Genomic DNA, 16,423 nt, shown 5'->3' with positions numbered 1-16,423 from the left:
TTTGCATCTGTGCCATTACACCTGAGATTAAACAGAAGGAAAAAAATATGGAAAAGAGAAAAAACACTACCAAAAAAAATGGGGTCTGTTCTTTGATCTCTTCACTGGTGATGCCCGTCGGGAGAATCTCATTTTCATCTTATCTTCCATATTTATTTATTTATTTCTCACAACTGAATCCCAATTAACTCCACATCAGCAATCAAGTGTAGCAAGCGTGGGTAGGAGGCCACATACAGGTAGATGAGTAGAACCTAGCTGAGCTTCTCTCCTCAGCCAACTATAGGCTGGGGGTGACATGGTGACATGTTTCAATCATTCTCTTGTTTGGTGTAGCAGTGTGGTGGTGTGGCCATGAGGTTGCTCGAGGKGACCACTGAGGTTGAGGGAGGCATTGTGGGATTCTTTTGGGTCTGGGGGTCGGGGGCTCTTCCGGCAGCTGCTCTGTAGCAGCACAGAAAACAGAAGATCTCAGTCTCTGACAACACCCACCCACCCACCCTCCCCGTCCCTGTTTCATTAACCTCAGTCCATATGTGCCACGTATTGGTTGGTTGTTTGGGTGGGGGAGGGAGGGGTTACTATGTATCGCGTCACATAAAAAATTAACTTTACAGCAGATGTCCCTTGATTTCTTCCAGTTACTATAAACTGATCGCATATTATGAAGTGAGAAGTAAAAACCTCAGTAAACACATTACAATAGCCATTTGTTTCCTAAATTGTGCATATTAAACATAGAACAAACAATGATTTTGTGGTTATTGTGGTTGTTCACACAGGTAATATTTAATTCCACAAAAGACAATACTATATTCAAAGACATATTGATTCTCATCAATCAATCCATGCATCATGCAGGTATAAGACCACAACACTGCAGCTGGTAGGGATGCTATTAGATTTGTCTGTGTAGTCATAGCTAAATACAAAGTACATAAATAATGACTTCTCTAAATATACCAGCACAGAGGTTTTGGCCAAGCAGCACTCTCTTTAATGATGTCTTGGCATAGTGTTATATTAGCTACTACTGCTGTATAGAAAGACTGTTTCATCCAACTAGACAGAGAGCCAGGTTGCCATGGAAACCAAACAGACTCCCTGTTTGCTCTAGCTGAATGTGTGTGAAAGCTCCAGCTTACTTATTCAGTATTGTCTGTTCATTTGTGCATATAAAAGGATGGAACAACATTACATACACAAGGAGAACGGATAATGCACGCACAAATGGAAAAACATTCAATGGAAAATATAGAAAGGTGTACTGTGGACAGAATAACACTTGCACCCTAATGTTGAATAGCAGTCTGTTTTCTGGCATACTGAGTTTGAGACACTATCTGTAGTCCAACGATTTGGAAGGGTTGATTAGAATGCTACAAGTTACAGTAAATTGCTTTGTAAGAATCAGAAACAGTATCCCATCAGTAGACTATAGACTATAGTAGACTATGTTACACTTCTATCTGTCGGATCTACCAAACGTAACCCCAAAGCCTCATTGGATATGATTGGAGTTCCACTCAGTGCACATTATCTCAATGATACCTGCTCAGATTGGTTCATCATGGCATGCATGACGTAGCATCACCAAGGTGCTGTAAACACACCAACATAACACGGAATTGGGCAAACCATTCAACACATACATACGTGCTGTGGTAGATTATGTTCCTGTACTAATGCTCAGAATAGATCCTTACACATGACTAGACTCAAATGAAAGCGTATGTTAATTCCGAAGACCAATTTTCCCATTGTCGCCATGGCTACCATAGAGCTGTACTGAACATGTTATTACGGTGCTGGATCGTTAATAAAAGTTGATTGCTCCACTGAGCATCATTGCCCTAGTTGTGCTTTAGTTAATTTGAAGAACAACACCACCAATGTAGGGGAACGTTCAGGAGCATAGGCCTCACAAAAAGACAAATGAAACGTCTACTGGTCTACCAATGGAGAGGTAGTCTGGCACCACGTTGCTATGGTAACAGTGGAGCAGCCTTGGCTGTTGAGCTACTAAAACACTGTAAAATGGGTTTTACATGTCTCTCGGTCTCTGGTGTTATATTTTCGATGACTCCCTTTCCTACTGTAGTACAGTATGTCCCATTGACTTTAACTTACAGCAAACCATACATTCATGTCATGTTTTGGGTTTGTACAGACAGATATAGTTTGACACTATAATGTTTCAAGGACCAGATTAAAACAACCCAGAAGAAGGGCAACATCCACAATTCAGGACTTCCTGCTGCATATCAGACTGGTCCCACTGCATTGAGGGACAACGTAAACAACAACTGTAAATGAAGTGTGAGAAGAAGCATGCCTACAGAGCTGTCCCCTGGCCCTCCAACCAAGCCTTTACATGCCCTGTCCCCTGGCCCTCCAACCCAGCCTTTACATGCCCTGTCCCCTGCACACTGCCCCCTCCAACCCAGCCTTTACATGCCCTGTCCCCTGGCCCTCCAACCAAGCCTTTTACATGCCCTGTCCCTCCAACTAAGCCTTTCCATGCCCTGTCCCTTGCCTCCAACCAGCCTTAACAGCCTGTCCCCTGGCCCTCCAACCCAGCCTTTACATGCCCTGTCCCCTGCCCTCCAACCAACCTTTACATGCCCTGTCCCCTGGCCCTCCAACCCAGCCTTTTACTTCTCCCTGCACACTCTCAACCCAAGCCTTTACATGCCACTGTCCCCTGCTCCTCACCCCCTTTACATCCTGTCCCTGCCCTCCAACCCAGCCTTTACATGCCCTGTCCCTGGCCCTCCACAAGCCTTTACTGCCTGCCCTGGCCCTCCAACGCACTTTACATGTCCCCCTGGCCTCCAACCACACCGTACATGCCCTGTCCCCTGTCCCTCCAACCCAGCCTTCCATGCCCTGTCCCTGGCTCCAACCGCAACTTTACAGCCCGTCCCCTGCCTCCTCCAACCTAACCTTACATGCCCCTTCCCCTTGCCTCCCTCAACCTAGCCTAACACCCCTGTCACCTGGGCCTCCTCAACCCAGCCTTTACATCGCCCTGTCCCCTGCCACTGCCCTCAACCCAGCCTTACATGCCTGTCCCGTGCCCTCCACACTGCGCCTGCCTCCAACCAGCCTTTACATGCCCTGTCCCTGGCCCTCCAACCAACCTTTACATGCCCTGTCACCTGGCCCTCCACCCACCTTTACATGCCCTGCCCTGGCCCCACGCCAGCCTTACATGCCGCATCTGCTCCAACCCTAGTCCCTCACACTTACATGCCCTGTCCCTTGGCCCTCCAACCCAACCTTACATCCCTGTCACCTGGCCTCCAACCCAGCCTTTACAGCCTGCACCTGCTCCACCCCTTACCGGCCCTCCTCCAACCCAACCTTTACATGCCTGTCACCGTCCCTCCAACCAGCCTTTACATGCCTGTCTGCCACCAGAATTGGCCTCTACAGCCATCACAAGACTCATAGATATTTATTATTTATATTAACCTTTTTTTAACTAGGCGAGTCAGTTAAGAACTAACTTATTTTACAGTGACGGCCTACCCGGCAAACCCGGACAGACGCTGGGCCAATTGTGCACCGCCTATGGACTCCCACACGGTCCCAATCACGGCCGGGTTGGTGATACACGCCTTATACAGATAAAGGGCAAGATTGAGATGGTCCTCATTGGATACCGATGGACAACCATCAAAAAACAAACAATACAAAGCACGGTGGACAACTAATCAAAATAAGCAATACAGATACGATGGGACTACCAATCATAAGCAAGCAATACACGGTGACGATGGACTACCAATCATAAGCAAGCATACAGTCACGATGGACTACCAACATCAGCAAGCAATACAGTCACGATGGACCACAATCATAAGCAACGCAATACAGTCAAATGGACTACCAATCATATGCAAGCAATACAGTCCGAGGACTACCAATCATAAGCAAAGCAATCAAGTCACGTATGGACTAACATCATAAGCAAGCAATACAGTTACATGGACTACTACCATCATAAGCAAGCAATACAGCACGATGGACTACCAATCATCAAGCAAGCAATACAGTCACAATGGACTACCAATCATAAGCAAGCAATACAGTCACAGATGGACTACCAATCAAAGCAAGCAATACAGTCCAATGGACTACCAATCATAAGCAAGCAGCAGTCACAATGGACTACCATCATAACGACAAGCAATGCATGCCCCTCCACTGCCTATTTGTGCAGTGGAACATTTATGGCCCGATTCAATCAGATCCACTTCAGCCGAAATCCACATAACTGATGTTTTGACGTGTCGGAGGTGGAACTACGTTTGAGCTGTCAAATACCCAAGTGGCTCCTGGCATTATACCTAAAGCAGACATTGCCATTGGCTACACGGAGTCGCATTATTAAGATAAATCCCATGCAAGTTGGAACACTGGGATGTGAGATGGAATCTACACCTCCATTACGATGATAGAAACCCTCATTGTTTGGTTTAATGATTTTCTATTTGAGCGTCATTACTTCTATATAGCCTACACTTTCTCCTTCTGAACTTCTAACACCAGTGGGATGGGTGTGACTTCGTGACAATGATCATAAAAATAACACATCATCCAAACACAGAAGAAAGTCTCAATAGCCTCAGGTTGTCATTACTGTAAGAGAGTAAATTAAATTCCAACACTATGCTGTGTGTTTGTGCAACAGGGGCACATCGATTGCGTTATAACTATAGCAGSCCCATTTGATTCCACGTTCATTTAGAATGGAGTTGACCGAGCCAGGTCTCGCTAAAAGGTCAGCAGTACTATACGTTTTTTATTGGATGGAACACAATTACCTTTACTTTCTTTGTGAGGGGAAGAGCCGAGTGGAAATCAATCTGTCAGATMATTTATGCAACTCCCCCCACTCTCTCTCCTTCTCCAATTCTCTCTAGTCACTGCTTAGCCACAGTAGAAGATGTGGTTCTTGTACTAGATGGGTGTGGGTGGGGGCGTTCAACTCTGAGAATGTCATCTCTTGGTGAAAGAACTGTGTGTACGGACTGTAGCTCATTGTAATGGTCTGTGTGACATATCTACCAGGTCAGCCTATTTCTGGTCTCTCGAATGGAGGAAATCTACAGTCCCTTCTTGAAACAGAACACGGAGATGTATGTATGTGTCTTTCGGAGGGGTTGGGTTAAAAGTGGAAGTCAAATTTCGGTTGGACCTTGTGTCCAATTGACCAATAAAATGATCTTACTCTTAAAAAAAGAGAAGAGACCTCCCTCTATCGATTAGACCCCTCGTGGTGGTTTTGGATAGATATGAATCATCCTGTCTCCTTTAATGGACCTGGGCTGTTTGGCTGCATACTGATACCCTGTCTGTCTCATAGGTGGAATTACATAAGCCTGTTCAATGGGTTGTTTGGATGGAGAATAAGACAATTCTCTCCATCTCTCTCTCTGTCTGTCTGAGTTTCTATCTCACTGCCTCTCTCTCTGGCCATCCTCCATCGCCCACTCGCTACTCTGCCCATCACAGTCTCTCTCTGTCACACTCTCTCTCTCTCTCTCTTTCTCTCTCTGTCACAATGGTTTACATACTTCTCTGTCACATCACTTCTCGTCTGTCCAGACACTTCTCTCTGTCCACCATCTCTCTCTCTGTCACAACTCTCTCTCGCTGTCAAGCTCGGAAACACTCTTCTCTCTGTCTCTTCTCTGTCAATCTCACTCCTCTCTCTCTGGTCACACCTCTCTCTCTCTGTCACACTCTCTCTTCTCTCTCCTTCTCTCTCTCTCTCTCTCTCTCTCTCTTTCTCTCTCTCTCTCTCTCTCTCTCTTCTCCTCTCTTCTCTCTCTCTCTCTCTCTCTCTCTCTCTCTTCTCTCTCTCTCTCTCTCTCTTCTCTCTCTCTCTCTCTCTCTCTCTCTCTCTCTCTCTCTCTCTCTCTCTCTCTCTCTCTCTCTCTCTCTCTCTCTCTGCTCCTCTTCTTCTCTCTCCTCTCTCTCTCTCTTAGCAATGCACACAGATGGACAACACAGGAAGACATCGGAAACAATACACAGCTGGTGGCAGGGGTGTGTGACATCGAGATGTTAGGGTTTTTGATGAGAACAGGTAATAAGAAATAAACCTACAACAGCGGCCCGATAAAAATCATAATCATATCGCTGATTAAAGAAAACCTCTCCATCAGAGGGGTAGCGAGCTTGGTATCTAGTATGGCTAATGAATTCACCCACCATTGCAAATATCTAGATTAGAACAAACAGAATAAATCATTTGGGCATTCCAAATTGACCCAGTATCAAATTGACTACACAAATATTGTGATAAAAAGTCTCCCTGTGGACAGGGATTCACGACTCATTTAACCCCTTCATTGCCACACCTTTTTAATGGAGCTATGTACTGAGGATTCCACTGCATTTAACATGTTTGAATCTTTCAAATTCTGAGCTAAATGGTGACCAGTGGATATTAAGGGGTTAAACCAGACAGAGAATTATGATGCAACATGTATATACTGTTGCTGAACCCACTTACAGCATGCGCTGTATTACATATTACTGTAAGTTGAAATATAAACAGCGCCTATGATCTGTACAAGCACACCTGTTTCTCTGTGTCCAAATGTGATGAGGGGGACGATATTAGCCTAGTCCCAGATTTGTTTGTGCCATCTTACCAATGGGGACTAGGCAGGACAATATATCCAGCACTGTGTATACCTTGTGTTGTCGATGCCCTTTTGAAGTGTAGATATTTATGTGAACACCTGCTTGTCGAACATCTCTTACCAAAATCATAGGCATTAACGTGGAGTTTTTTGATGCTATAACAGCATCCACTCTTCTGTGAAGGCTTTCCACTAGATGTTGGAACATTGCTGCAGGGATTTGCTTCCATTCAACCACAAGAGCATTAGTGAGGTCAGCACTGATGTTGGGTGATTAGGCCTGCCTCGCAGTCAGCATTCCAATTCATCCCAAAGGTGTTCAATGGGGTTGAGGTGAGGGTTCTGTGCAGGCCAGTCAAGTTCTTCCACACCGATCTCAACAAACCTTTTCTGTATGGACCTTGMTTTGTCCATGGGGGCATTGTCATGCTGAAACTGGAAAGGGCRTTCCCCAAACTATTGCTACAAAGTTGGAAGCACAGAATTGTCTAGAATGTAATTGTATGCTGTAGTGTTAAGATTTCCCTTCACTGGAACTAAGGGACCTAACCATGAAAAACAACCCCAACCGTTATTCCACCTCCACCAAACATTACAATCGCCACTATGCATTGGGTCAGGTAACAWTCTCCTGACATCCGCCAAACCCAGATTCGTTCGTCGGACTGCCAGAAGGTGAAGCGTGATTAAAACTTCTTCAGGCTAGGGTCCTTTTTTCTCAATTTCCGCCTGACTGACGTGCCCAAAGTAAACTGCCTGTTGCTCAGGCCCTGAAGCCAGGATATGCATATAATTGGTACCATTGGAAAGAAAACACTTTGAAATTTGTAGAAATGTTAAAATAATGTAGGAGACTATAACACAATAGATATGGTAAGAGAAAATCCAAAGATAAACCCATGCTATTACAATGGAAAGTATAGGGAAATAATTAATTATAGCTCCCAGTATGCAATTCATATGGCTTCCACAGGGTGTCAGCACTCTATGTTCAAGGTTTCAGGCTTGTTTCTTCCAAAACGAGTAAGAAAAATTTGTTTTAGTACTGGGAAATACTATTGTAAATTCGTGTTTGGGTGCACGAGGAAGACAAGACGCACCTGCTAATATCGTTTTCCTATTGAACATACTTCTTTCCGTATGAAATATTATAGTTTGATTCCATTTTAGGGTATCTGAGGAGTCAATAGAAATGTATTCTGACATGTTTTAACAAAGTTCAGCGGTAGATTTTTGAATTCCTTTCTCTGCATGTTGAACGGGTGGATTACTCAAATCGATGGCRCCAACTAAACAGACTTTTTGGGATATAAAGAAGGATTCTATCTAACAAAACGACACTACATGTTATAGCTGGGACCCTTTGGATGACAAATCAGARGAARATTTTCAAAAAGTAAGTGAATATTTAATCGCTATTTGTGAATTTATGAAACCTGTGCCGGTGGAAAAATATTTGGATGTGGGGCGCCGTCCTCAAACAATTGCATGGCATGCTTTCGCTGTAATGGCTACTGTAAATTGGACAGTGCAGTTAGATTAACAAGAATTTAACTTTTTAGGGATAGGAGGCAGCATTTTCACTTTGGATGAATAGCGTGCCCAGTGTGAACTGCCTCCTACTCTGTCCCAGATGCTAATATATGCATATKATTATTACTATTGGATAGAAAACACTCTGAAGTTTCTAAAACTGTTTGAATTATGTCTGTGAGTATAATAGAACTCATATGGCAGGCAAACTTCCAAACAGGAAGTGGAAATTCTGAGGCTGGTTGATTGTCAACTCATCGCCTATTCAAATCCCAGTAAGATATGGATTTGTTTGCACTTCCTACGCCTTCCACTAGATGTCAACAGTCTGTAGAACGTTGAATGAAGCCTCTACTGTGATGTGGGGCCGGATGGGAACTGTTTCAGTCAGTGGTCTGGCAGAGTGCCAGTTCTTGGTCATGCGCATTCCAAATTATATCGCCTTGCGTTCCAGTACTTCTGTAGGCACAAAGGAATGCTCCGGTTGGAACGTTATTGGATATATATGATAACAACATCCTGAAGATTGATTCTCTACTTAGTTTCACAAGTTTATTCGACCTGTAATATAACTTTTTGAAGTTTTCGTTTGAGTTCGCCTGGACCGGCACGAGCGTTTGGACATGTGTACTAAACGTGCTAGCAAAAGTAGCTACGTGGACATAAATAMCGGACATTATCGAACAAAACAAAAATGTATTGTGGAACTAGGATTCCTGCGAGTGCATTCTGATGAAGATCATCAAAGGTAAGGGAATATTTATGATGTAATTTCGTATTTCTGTTGACTCCAACATGGCGGAGAAATGTTTTTTATATCTGAGCGCCGTCTCAGATTTTTGCATGGTGTGCTTTTTCTGTAATGTTTTTTTGAAATCTGACACAGCGGTTGCATTAAGAACAAGTGTATCTTTAATTATATGTAAAACATGTATCTTTCATCAAAGTGTATGAGTATTTATGTTATTAGATGTGGCTCTCTGCAATTTCTCAGGATATTTTGGAGGCATTTCTGAACATGGCGCCAATGTAAACTAAGATTTTTGGATATAAATATGCACATTATCGAACAAAACATACATGTATTGTGTAACATGATGTCCTAYGAGGGTCATCTGATGAAGATCATCAAAGGTTAGTGATTAATTTTATCTCTATTTCTGCTTTTTGTGACTCCTATCTTTGGCTGGAAAAATGGCTGTGTGTTTTTTGGACTTGGCGGTGATCTAACGTAATCATATGTTGTGTTTTCGCTGTAAAGCGTGTTTTAAATCGGACACGATGGGTAGATTAACAAGATGTTTATCTTTCATTTGCTGTATTGGACTTGTTAATGTGTGAAAGTTACATATTTCTAAAAAATATTTTTGAATTTCCCTTGCTGCCTTTTCAGCGGAATGTTGTGGTGAGGTTCCGCTAGCGGAACGTGTGTCCTAGAAAGGTTTTAAGCTTTCAACTGATATAAGACACTTGTATGTACCTACATGTTTAATATGCATAATCTTTATGATTATTTATTTGAATTGTGCGCCCTCCAGTTTCACCAGAAGTTGTCCCGCTAGCGGAACGCCTAGCCCTATCTTTCCAGAGAACGTGTTTCCACTGCTCCAGAGTCCAATGGCGGCAAGTTTTACACCAATCCAGCCAACGCTTGGCATTGCGCATGGTGATCTTAGGCTTGTGTGTGGCTGCTCAGCCATGGAAACCCATTTCATGAAGCTCCCGACAAACAGTTATTGTGGTGACGTTGCTTCCAGGAGCAGTTTGAAACTCAGTAGTGAGTGTTGCACCCAAGGACAACGATTTTTACGCATTACGCGCTTCAGCACTTGGCGGTCCCGTTCTGTGAGCTCGTGTGTCCTACCACTTCACGGCTGAACCGTTGTTGTTCCAGGACATTTTAATGTCACAATAACAGCACTTACAGCTCTAGCAGGGCAGATATTTGACGAACTGACTTGTTGGAAAGGTGGCATCCTATGATGGTGCCACATTGATAGTCACTGAGCTCTTCAGTAAGGTCATTCTACTGCCAATGTTTGTCTGTGGAGATTGATGGCTGTGCGCTCAATTACACTCTTTTTAAGGGGTGTCCACATACTAGTTTGAGTCTCAGATGTCAAGGACTGCTGATACATAATCATACTTGTGGTCCATCTCCGCTCCATCTCCTTGGCAAAGAAGTGCTCTGCCTTCAGAATCTAGATTGGAACAGGGACTGTGAGTAAATAGAGTTGTCGCTACAGTGCCTTCTGCCCTTGGGTATACTGTAGCCTACAGTTTGATACACGATACTGGGTGTGTGTAGGAGCCAGGAGTGTTGTTTATCAGGTCCTAGATCAGATTAAAGATAAGATGTATTTGAGTGAACACATCAAGATCGATGCAGTGGGATAAGGATGACATGTTGATGTGGTGCTGAACTAAGAATTAGGAATTGGATGAAGTTAGCCCTAGAGGCTGATCTAGGGTCCATTTTCTGTTTCCCCTCATAATAGTTAGGGTTATAAATGGGGAAGGGGAAGCTGATTCTAGATCTGATGACTCACTCATCAAATACCTGGCAGGGGTGGATGTGTCCTCTCATTGGTTGAACATACAGCAGCAGCCTAGAAAGCAATAACTTCAAGCTCAATATTGTTTAGCTCTTCTAACTTGCTTTGACAGACAAGTGACATCTATGCACAGTGACTCCATATAGAGCACATCAACGTGGACAGCCTTGACCTGGCTGCCTCTGAGGCAGGGAACAGGCTAAGCCATGTTATTTGAGACTTGACCTGGCTGCCTCTGAGGCAGTGAGCGGGCTAAGCCATGTTATTTGAGACTTGACCTGGCTGCCTCTGAGGCAGTGAGCGTGCTAAGCCATGTCATATGAGACAAGAGAAGACGACTTACTTTTATAATTAATATTTATTATTTAGGATATTACTTGAAAAGAGTGTTTGAACAAGTGTGTAATTGATATTTCAGCTCTGCGTAGTTTAGAGATACCCCACGTATATGTGTGAATGCAGGATTATTAAAGGAGAGGAGTGTGTGTGCCCAATGGCACCCTATKCCCTATGTAGTGCACTACTTTTGACCAGGACCCATAGGGCTCTGGTGCACTATATAGGGAATAGGGAGCAATTTAGGAAGTGGTTTGGTTAAGGCGCGTGTTCAGGGCAGGCTAAGGTCCACAGAGTCCTGCCTAACCTCGATTTCTGACCGGCCCAAATTCCTAGCATATTAAATATTTCACAGTGTTCTCTTTAATAGTGGGATATGGATTTAATTAAGTTTTCACACAAAAAAATACTATGGGAAATGCTTTCTGCATACATCAGATTTTTGGTAATTTGTGAAAAGTGTAAACATCATGAATACTACATCATAACAAAGTCAGATTGCAGATGAATGCAGGAAATTACAGCATGGCAAGTCAACCATCATTTTGAAAACGAGACCCTAGGCATTTGAAAATTGTGGGAGGCAATGCAGATGTCTAGAGAGACTAAGTTAACCATGTAAACAAGGGACTTTTGATGTGTTAAATCATCTGTTTCTTACAAGAGACTTTATCTCTTCTATGCGACCCCAGAGAGGGAGTGTTGATTGTTTTGAAATTGGTCAGTGGAAAATCATCAAGACACAATAGTGTGCATAGACACACATATATGCACAAAGGCACATGCAGGCACACACACGCATGCACACACGCATGCACACACACACACACACACACACATACACACAGTGGCCACCTCTATCTACTCTCCTAGAGTTGGCAGCAGATCTAGAATGTACCAGATGTACTCTTGATAGCACAATATGTCATCTCTCCTGCCATAGCTTTGATACATGGTAGAAGTACCACTGGCCCAACAATAATTTATTCAGTACATTTGTACACGTTCTTGTTTTTCTTATGGTCACCATAAAAGCATAGACAACAATATCCCAGTAATGGAATTATTCTCGGACTCACTGCATAACCTTTACGAAAATGTCTTTGAGAAAATGTCAATCCACTTAATCAGATTATAAATGATCTTATCCCACAAGGCATACCTGTAAGCGAAGCTTATGCCCTCAGCCTGTAAGGGAAGCTTATGCCCTCAATTTGTAAGGGAAGCTTATGCCCTCAATCTGTAAGGGAAGCTTATGCCCTCAACCTGTAAGGGAAGCTTATGCCCTCAACCTGTAAGGGAAGCTTATGCCCTCAACCTGTAAGGGAAGCTTATNCTGTAAGGGAAGCTTATGCCCTCAACCTGTAAGGGAAGCTTATGCCCTCAACCTGTAAGGGAAGCTTATGCCCTCAACCTGTAAGGGAAGCTTATGCCCTCAACCTTTAAGGGAAGCTTATGCCCTCAATACAGCTTGGTGATTTAGCTAATCAGAGTGTCTTTCATCCCAGGGATATCATTCTTTCTATGCATGAAAAATTCCCCATTTACTGGTTACATTGTCAGGACCTAAATTAACTGTCTCACCTAATGAATAGCAAATTGATCTATGTAATTTTAATAGGGCTCCTATAAATGTCTCTGTGCCCAGTTTTAAGTGTGCTTTCTCAGCTGAAAATGTTTGTTTTAAATACAAAGGGAAGTCCTGTAATGCCTTGTAATGTATAGTGCCATCTACTGGGTTAAAAGCATACAGTCAAAACCTTGAGAAGAGCCTCTCGCTCTCTAGTAATATGCAGTATATCCCCATACACGAAAAATACAATTTTACTGACAATAAAAAAAATATAKATGTATTGTATTGTCAAAAGTACTGCCAATTATTAATGAGTGKTTTTGACCCGTGGTTTACTTGAGTTTGAGTTGGTCCATTGACCGATTTGTTGACTACAGGCACGGTTATCACATATCTATTGTCCCTATATGTTCAAATAAATGATAAGAACACATATGACTAATAGGCTACAGTATGTCCAATCAACATGCTTTCAGCTTTTTCCCTTCTGAAGAGCATATAAATAATCTTCCTGAACGGAAAAGCTTTTAAATGGCATATGTGTTTAATAAGTGAGGTAAATCTGTAAATTACAATGAATCCATCTGCTTCGTACTTACAGTAGACTACTAAGGGAATGAAGCCATCTACAAGTCTTTAAGAACATCTCTGACATCACACTCATGGGTATTCATGGTGTTACTTAGATAGAACCCAAGCTGTGATTGACATGTCGTCACCGTTCTATCAATCCAGCATTATCAGGCATCTGTTGCGCGATGCAATGAGGAGCTTTAATGCAACATGCTTTTATATGAAAAGTGTGGAATCTATATAGATAATCAATGCACATACTATTTAAAGTATMATTTTGATATACTTCCGAGACGTTTTTCAAAACGAACTGTCGCTTGGCAACAGCTAGATGAAATTGGTAGCCCGTCCATAGAGCGCGCGCTCATTAATAGCTCAGTGCACAGATCAAATCGAACCTCTTATTTCTAAAATAAACTAGCAAATACTGTCAGTTTTAAAATATATATTGTTGCAGTAGAATGTTCCCAAAATAGATATAGAAATTGCGCTCAAGRACCTAATAACATAACGAATGTGGGCGAAGAAGTGGTAGGCAAGAGTCTAATCCACAAACACTGGAAGTAGGCTATGCAATAACCTATATCATATTTCTGCCCGAAGGGAAGCAATTATTTKTATAGTTTCATTCGTACACTTTCTTTCTTTCTCTTCCACAGAACTACTTATAATGTATATAGATCAGTTTCCTTATCAAGGTAATGACAAAATACGGATAATAAATGCACAAAGACTATTAAATGTGGAACCATAAAGGCCTGCACTCAGGTCTTTAGGGGGTCTTCCAAGACCATGAATTGTCCATTAACAGGCTTGAATGCCTTTTGACCTCAGTCAGGTCTTTCATTGTGATGATAAGCTATTGCAAATGGTAAAAATATTTCACAAAATATAATAAAAATATGTTGAATTTGATTAAAATATGAACAAAACGACGATGGATATTATTCCCCAGTGCTTATCATGCATTACATTACGCGCGCCTGTGGCATGGGAGTCATCACTGTGACTGACTGTTACTGTGGAAACCAACATTACCATGTCATTTCTCGCAGAATCGAAGATTAACAATGATCTTATTGTACAAACACAAACAGCCCACTTTTCTATGTCTTTCCACAACAGATATGGTTTCACGAACTAAAATAAGCGCTCACAAATTACGCGCTAATTGAATTGTTCCATACACCGTTTCAATGTAATTTAATCTATAAATTGATAGTTTCKCTGTGTTTCTATTGATATCTTTGAAGGGGATGAAAATGGTTTGCATTTTATGTAAAGAGACTTGAAATAGGTTACAGTTGTTACTTACAACAATTGGTGACGGCAAAACTGTTCGCTACTTCCAGATTGTCAATATGGGGCGTCAATCTGAATTCGGGTGTGCTGAATTGAACCATTCCTATCCGAAATGCACTGTACTCCTGATCAGCACCCCTTGGAAAGAGTCCACCTGCAATAGAAACAATTGGACATCTCAATATACTTGTGCATAGACTATTCCAATATGTTGTATTGTTAATTTATTTGATATATTTTCATGACCAGCTTTCATAATGCATTGGCACAATCACTAGCCTACTTGCTGGACCTATGTCCAATGATATATCATTTCAATTAACTTATTTGATTGATACATACCAATTTGTACACTTTGAGAGCCACCAAGCGCCAAACCCCATAAAACTGGTAGAAAGAAAACAGATGAATTCTTAAGCTTAGGCATTTCCACAAAAAAATGTGCCCACGTCCACCCAAGAACGGAGATATTCCTTGTTTACTCAATAAGGGTCTATGTTAGATCCGACACATGTTGACGACTTGCTGTCAGGGAAAATTCACTGGTGACTATTTTCTTCTGCAGGTGGATTTTGAATGGAAAATTAGGGCTCTTGCTCCCTTTTTCCAGGTCCAACAGTGAAGGAATTGTATATTAACTGTCTCTTCAGCTCCTCTCTCGCGCTGTCCTCCTACGAGTCGTCGACACCTCCTTTAACAAACAGGAACACTTCTAGTCTCTGCTCCGTGCTCTGGAGATCGTTTCAGCATCACGAACAAGCGACGAATGTTAATGAGATGCGTAAAGACACGAGAGGAGCCGAGCGCGCACTCCACTTCCTCGCGACGTCAAGGGCTCATTAGTGTTTGTACATGTTAGTTTGTTGAGCATATAATAAGAGATATGTGGCGATGACTTTTTAAACCTGCTAAGATTCATGGCAGACCATAAGGGCAATCTCATCATCTCCAGGTGTCTTCGTGTTAAACAAGTCATTATTGAGGGGTTAGCCCTTCGCTGTATCACTCTGCACTAACAACTTAGCAAATACTGACATGAATTACATCTTGAATAAACCTATGTGTGCCCTTCTGATAATCAGACTCACAGTCACTATAACAGTACAGCATGTGGATAAGCAAACAAATGCCAATGCCGGTTTGAGAGTGGCACCTTAGTTCATCCATGGGTAGTGGGTGCCATGCTCAAAAGCATGTAGCTGTGCCAGCTATTGACCAACGCCTGCTTCTTAGGCTTGAAACATTGATGCATTGTTGTCTATATCTCTGAGACATTTAAATTGCACTTGATGAACTTGACAAGATTATCTAGCTAATCCAAAAGAAAAACAATACTGTCGCTCACGATCTACCCAAAATATAAGGAATGAAAAATAAACTGTCTCTAACCACTGTTGGAATAAAATGTCTAGTAAACCAATGTGGTCCTTCATCCAGATGCGTTCATATATTTTTTTCAAGAGTGGTTGAATATCCTGAGTCCATCTCCATTTATGTAGTCCTAATTATCATGAGGTACTGTATACCTGTAACAGCATATACTTTTGTCATGTCAGACTCACTGTAACATAGGCCTACTGCTTTCTCATCATCCCCATTGTCAGTTTGTACAGGCAGACATTTAGAGGCAGTTCATTTGTGGCTCGTCAAGTCAATCTTGTCAAGTGTGGGTGTTTGCGTACATACGTGTGTATATGCGTGTGCGTGTGTGGGTGTGCGTACGTGCGTGCATGTATTTGTGATCGTCTAATTATTATTTTTTAGTTTACTCAACTTTTTGGTTAAATTGTTACCTGAACTTAAAATKTTTAGTTGTGCCCAAACTTAGCTAAAATTCAGTCAACATAAAATTATGCGTTTGCTCAACTTGTCTTATATGTTCATTCAAC

At 42.3% G+C, this 16,423-nt stretch overlaps 1 protein-coding gene across 5 annotated transcripts in view; it reads right to left on the bottom strand.

The window, feature by feature from the left end:
* The window catches only part of LOC111965837 (glutamate receptor 2), a 68,176-nt gene extending 52,909 nt beyond the window's left edge, over positions 1-15,267 (bottom strand). For all 5 annotated transcript variants that reach the window (XM_023990177.2, XM_023990178.2, XM_023990180.2 and 2 more), the window contains exons 1-2: positions 14,877-15,267; positions 14,548-14,688 (exon numbers count right to left, since the gene is read on the bottom strand). In XM_023990177.2, coding sequence (XP_023845945.1) covers positions 14,548-14,688; positions 14,877-14,961 — 226 coding nt within the window. In that variant the 5' untranslated portion in view covers positions 14,962-15,267. The remainder of the gene's footprint in view (positions 1-14,547; positions 14,689-14,876) is intronic.
* Positions 15,268-16,423: the final 1,156 nt, after the last annotated feature.

Source organism: Salvelinus sp. IW2-2015, linkage group LG6.2 (assembly GCF_002910315.2).
Source record: "Salvelinus sp. IW2-2015 linkage group LG6.2, ASM291031v2, whole genome shotgun sequence".
Classification (NCBI taxonomy): domain Eukaryota; kingdom Metazoa; phylum Chordata; class Actinopteri; order Salmoniformes; family Salmonidae; genus Salvelinus; species Salvelinus sp. IW2-2015.
The sequence above is the reverse complement of the archived record's forward strand: the minus strand, read 5'-3'. Positions and strand labels throughout refer to the sequence as shown.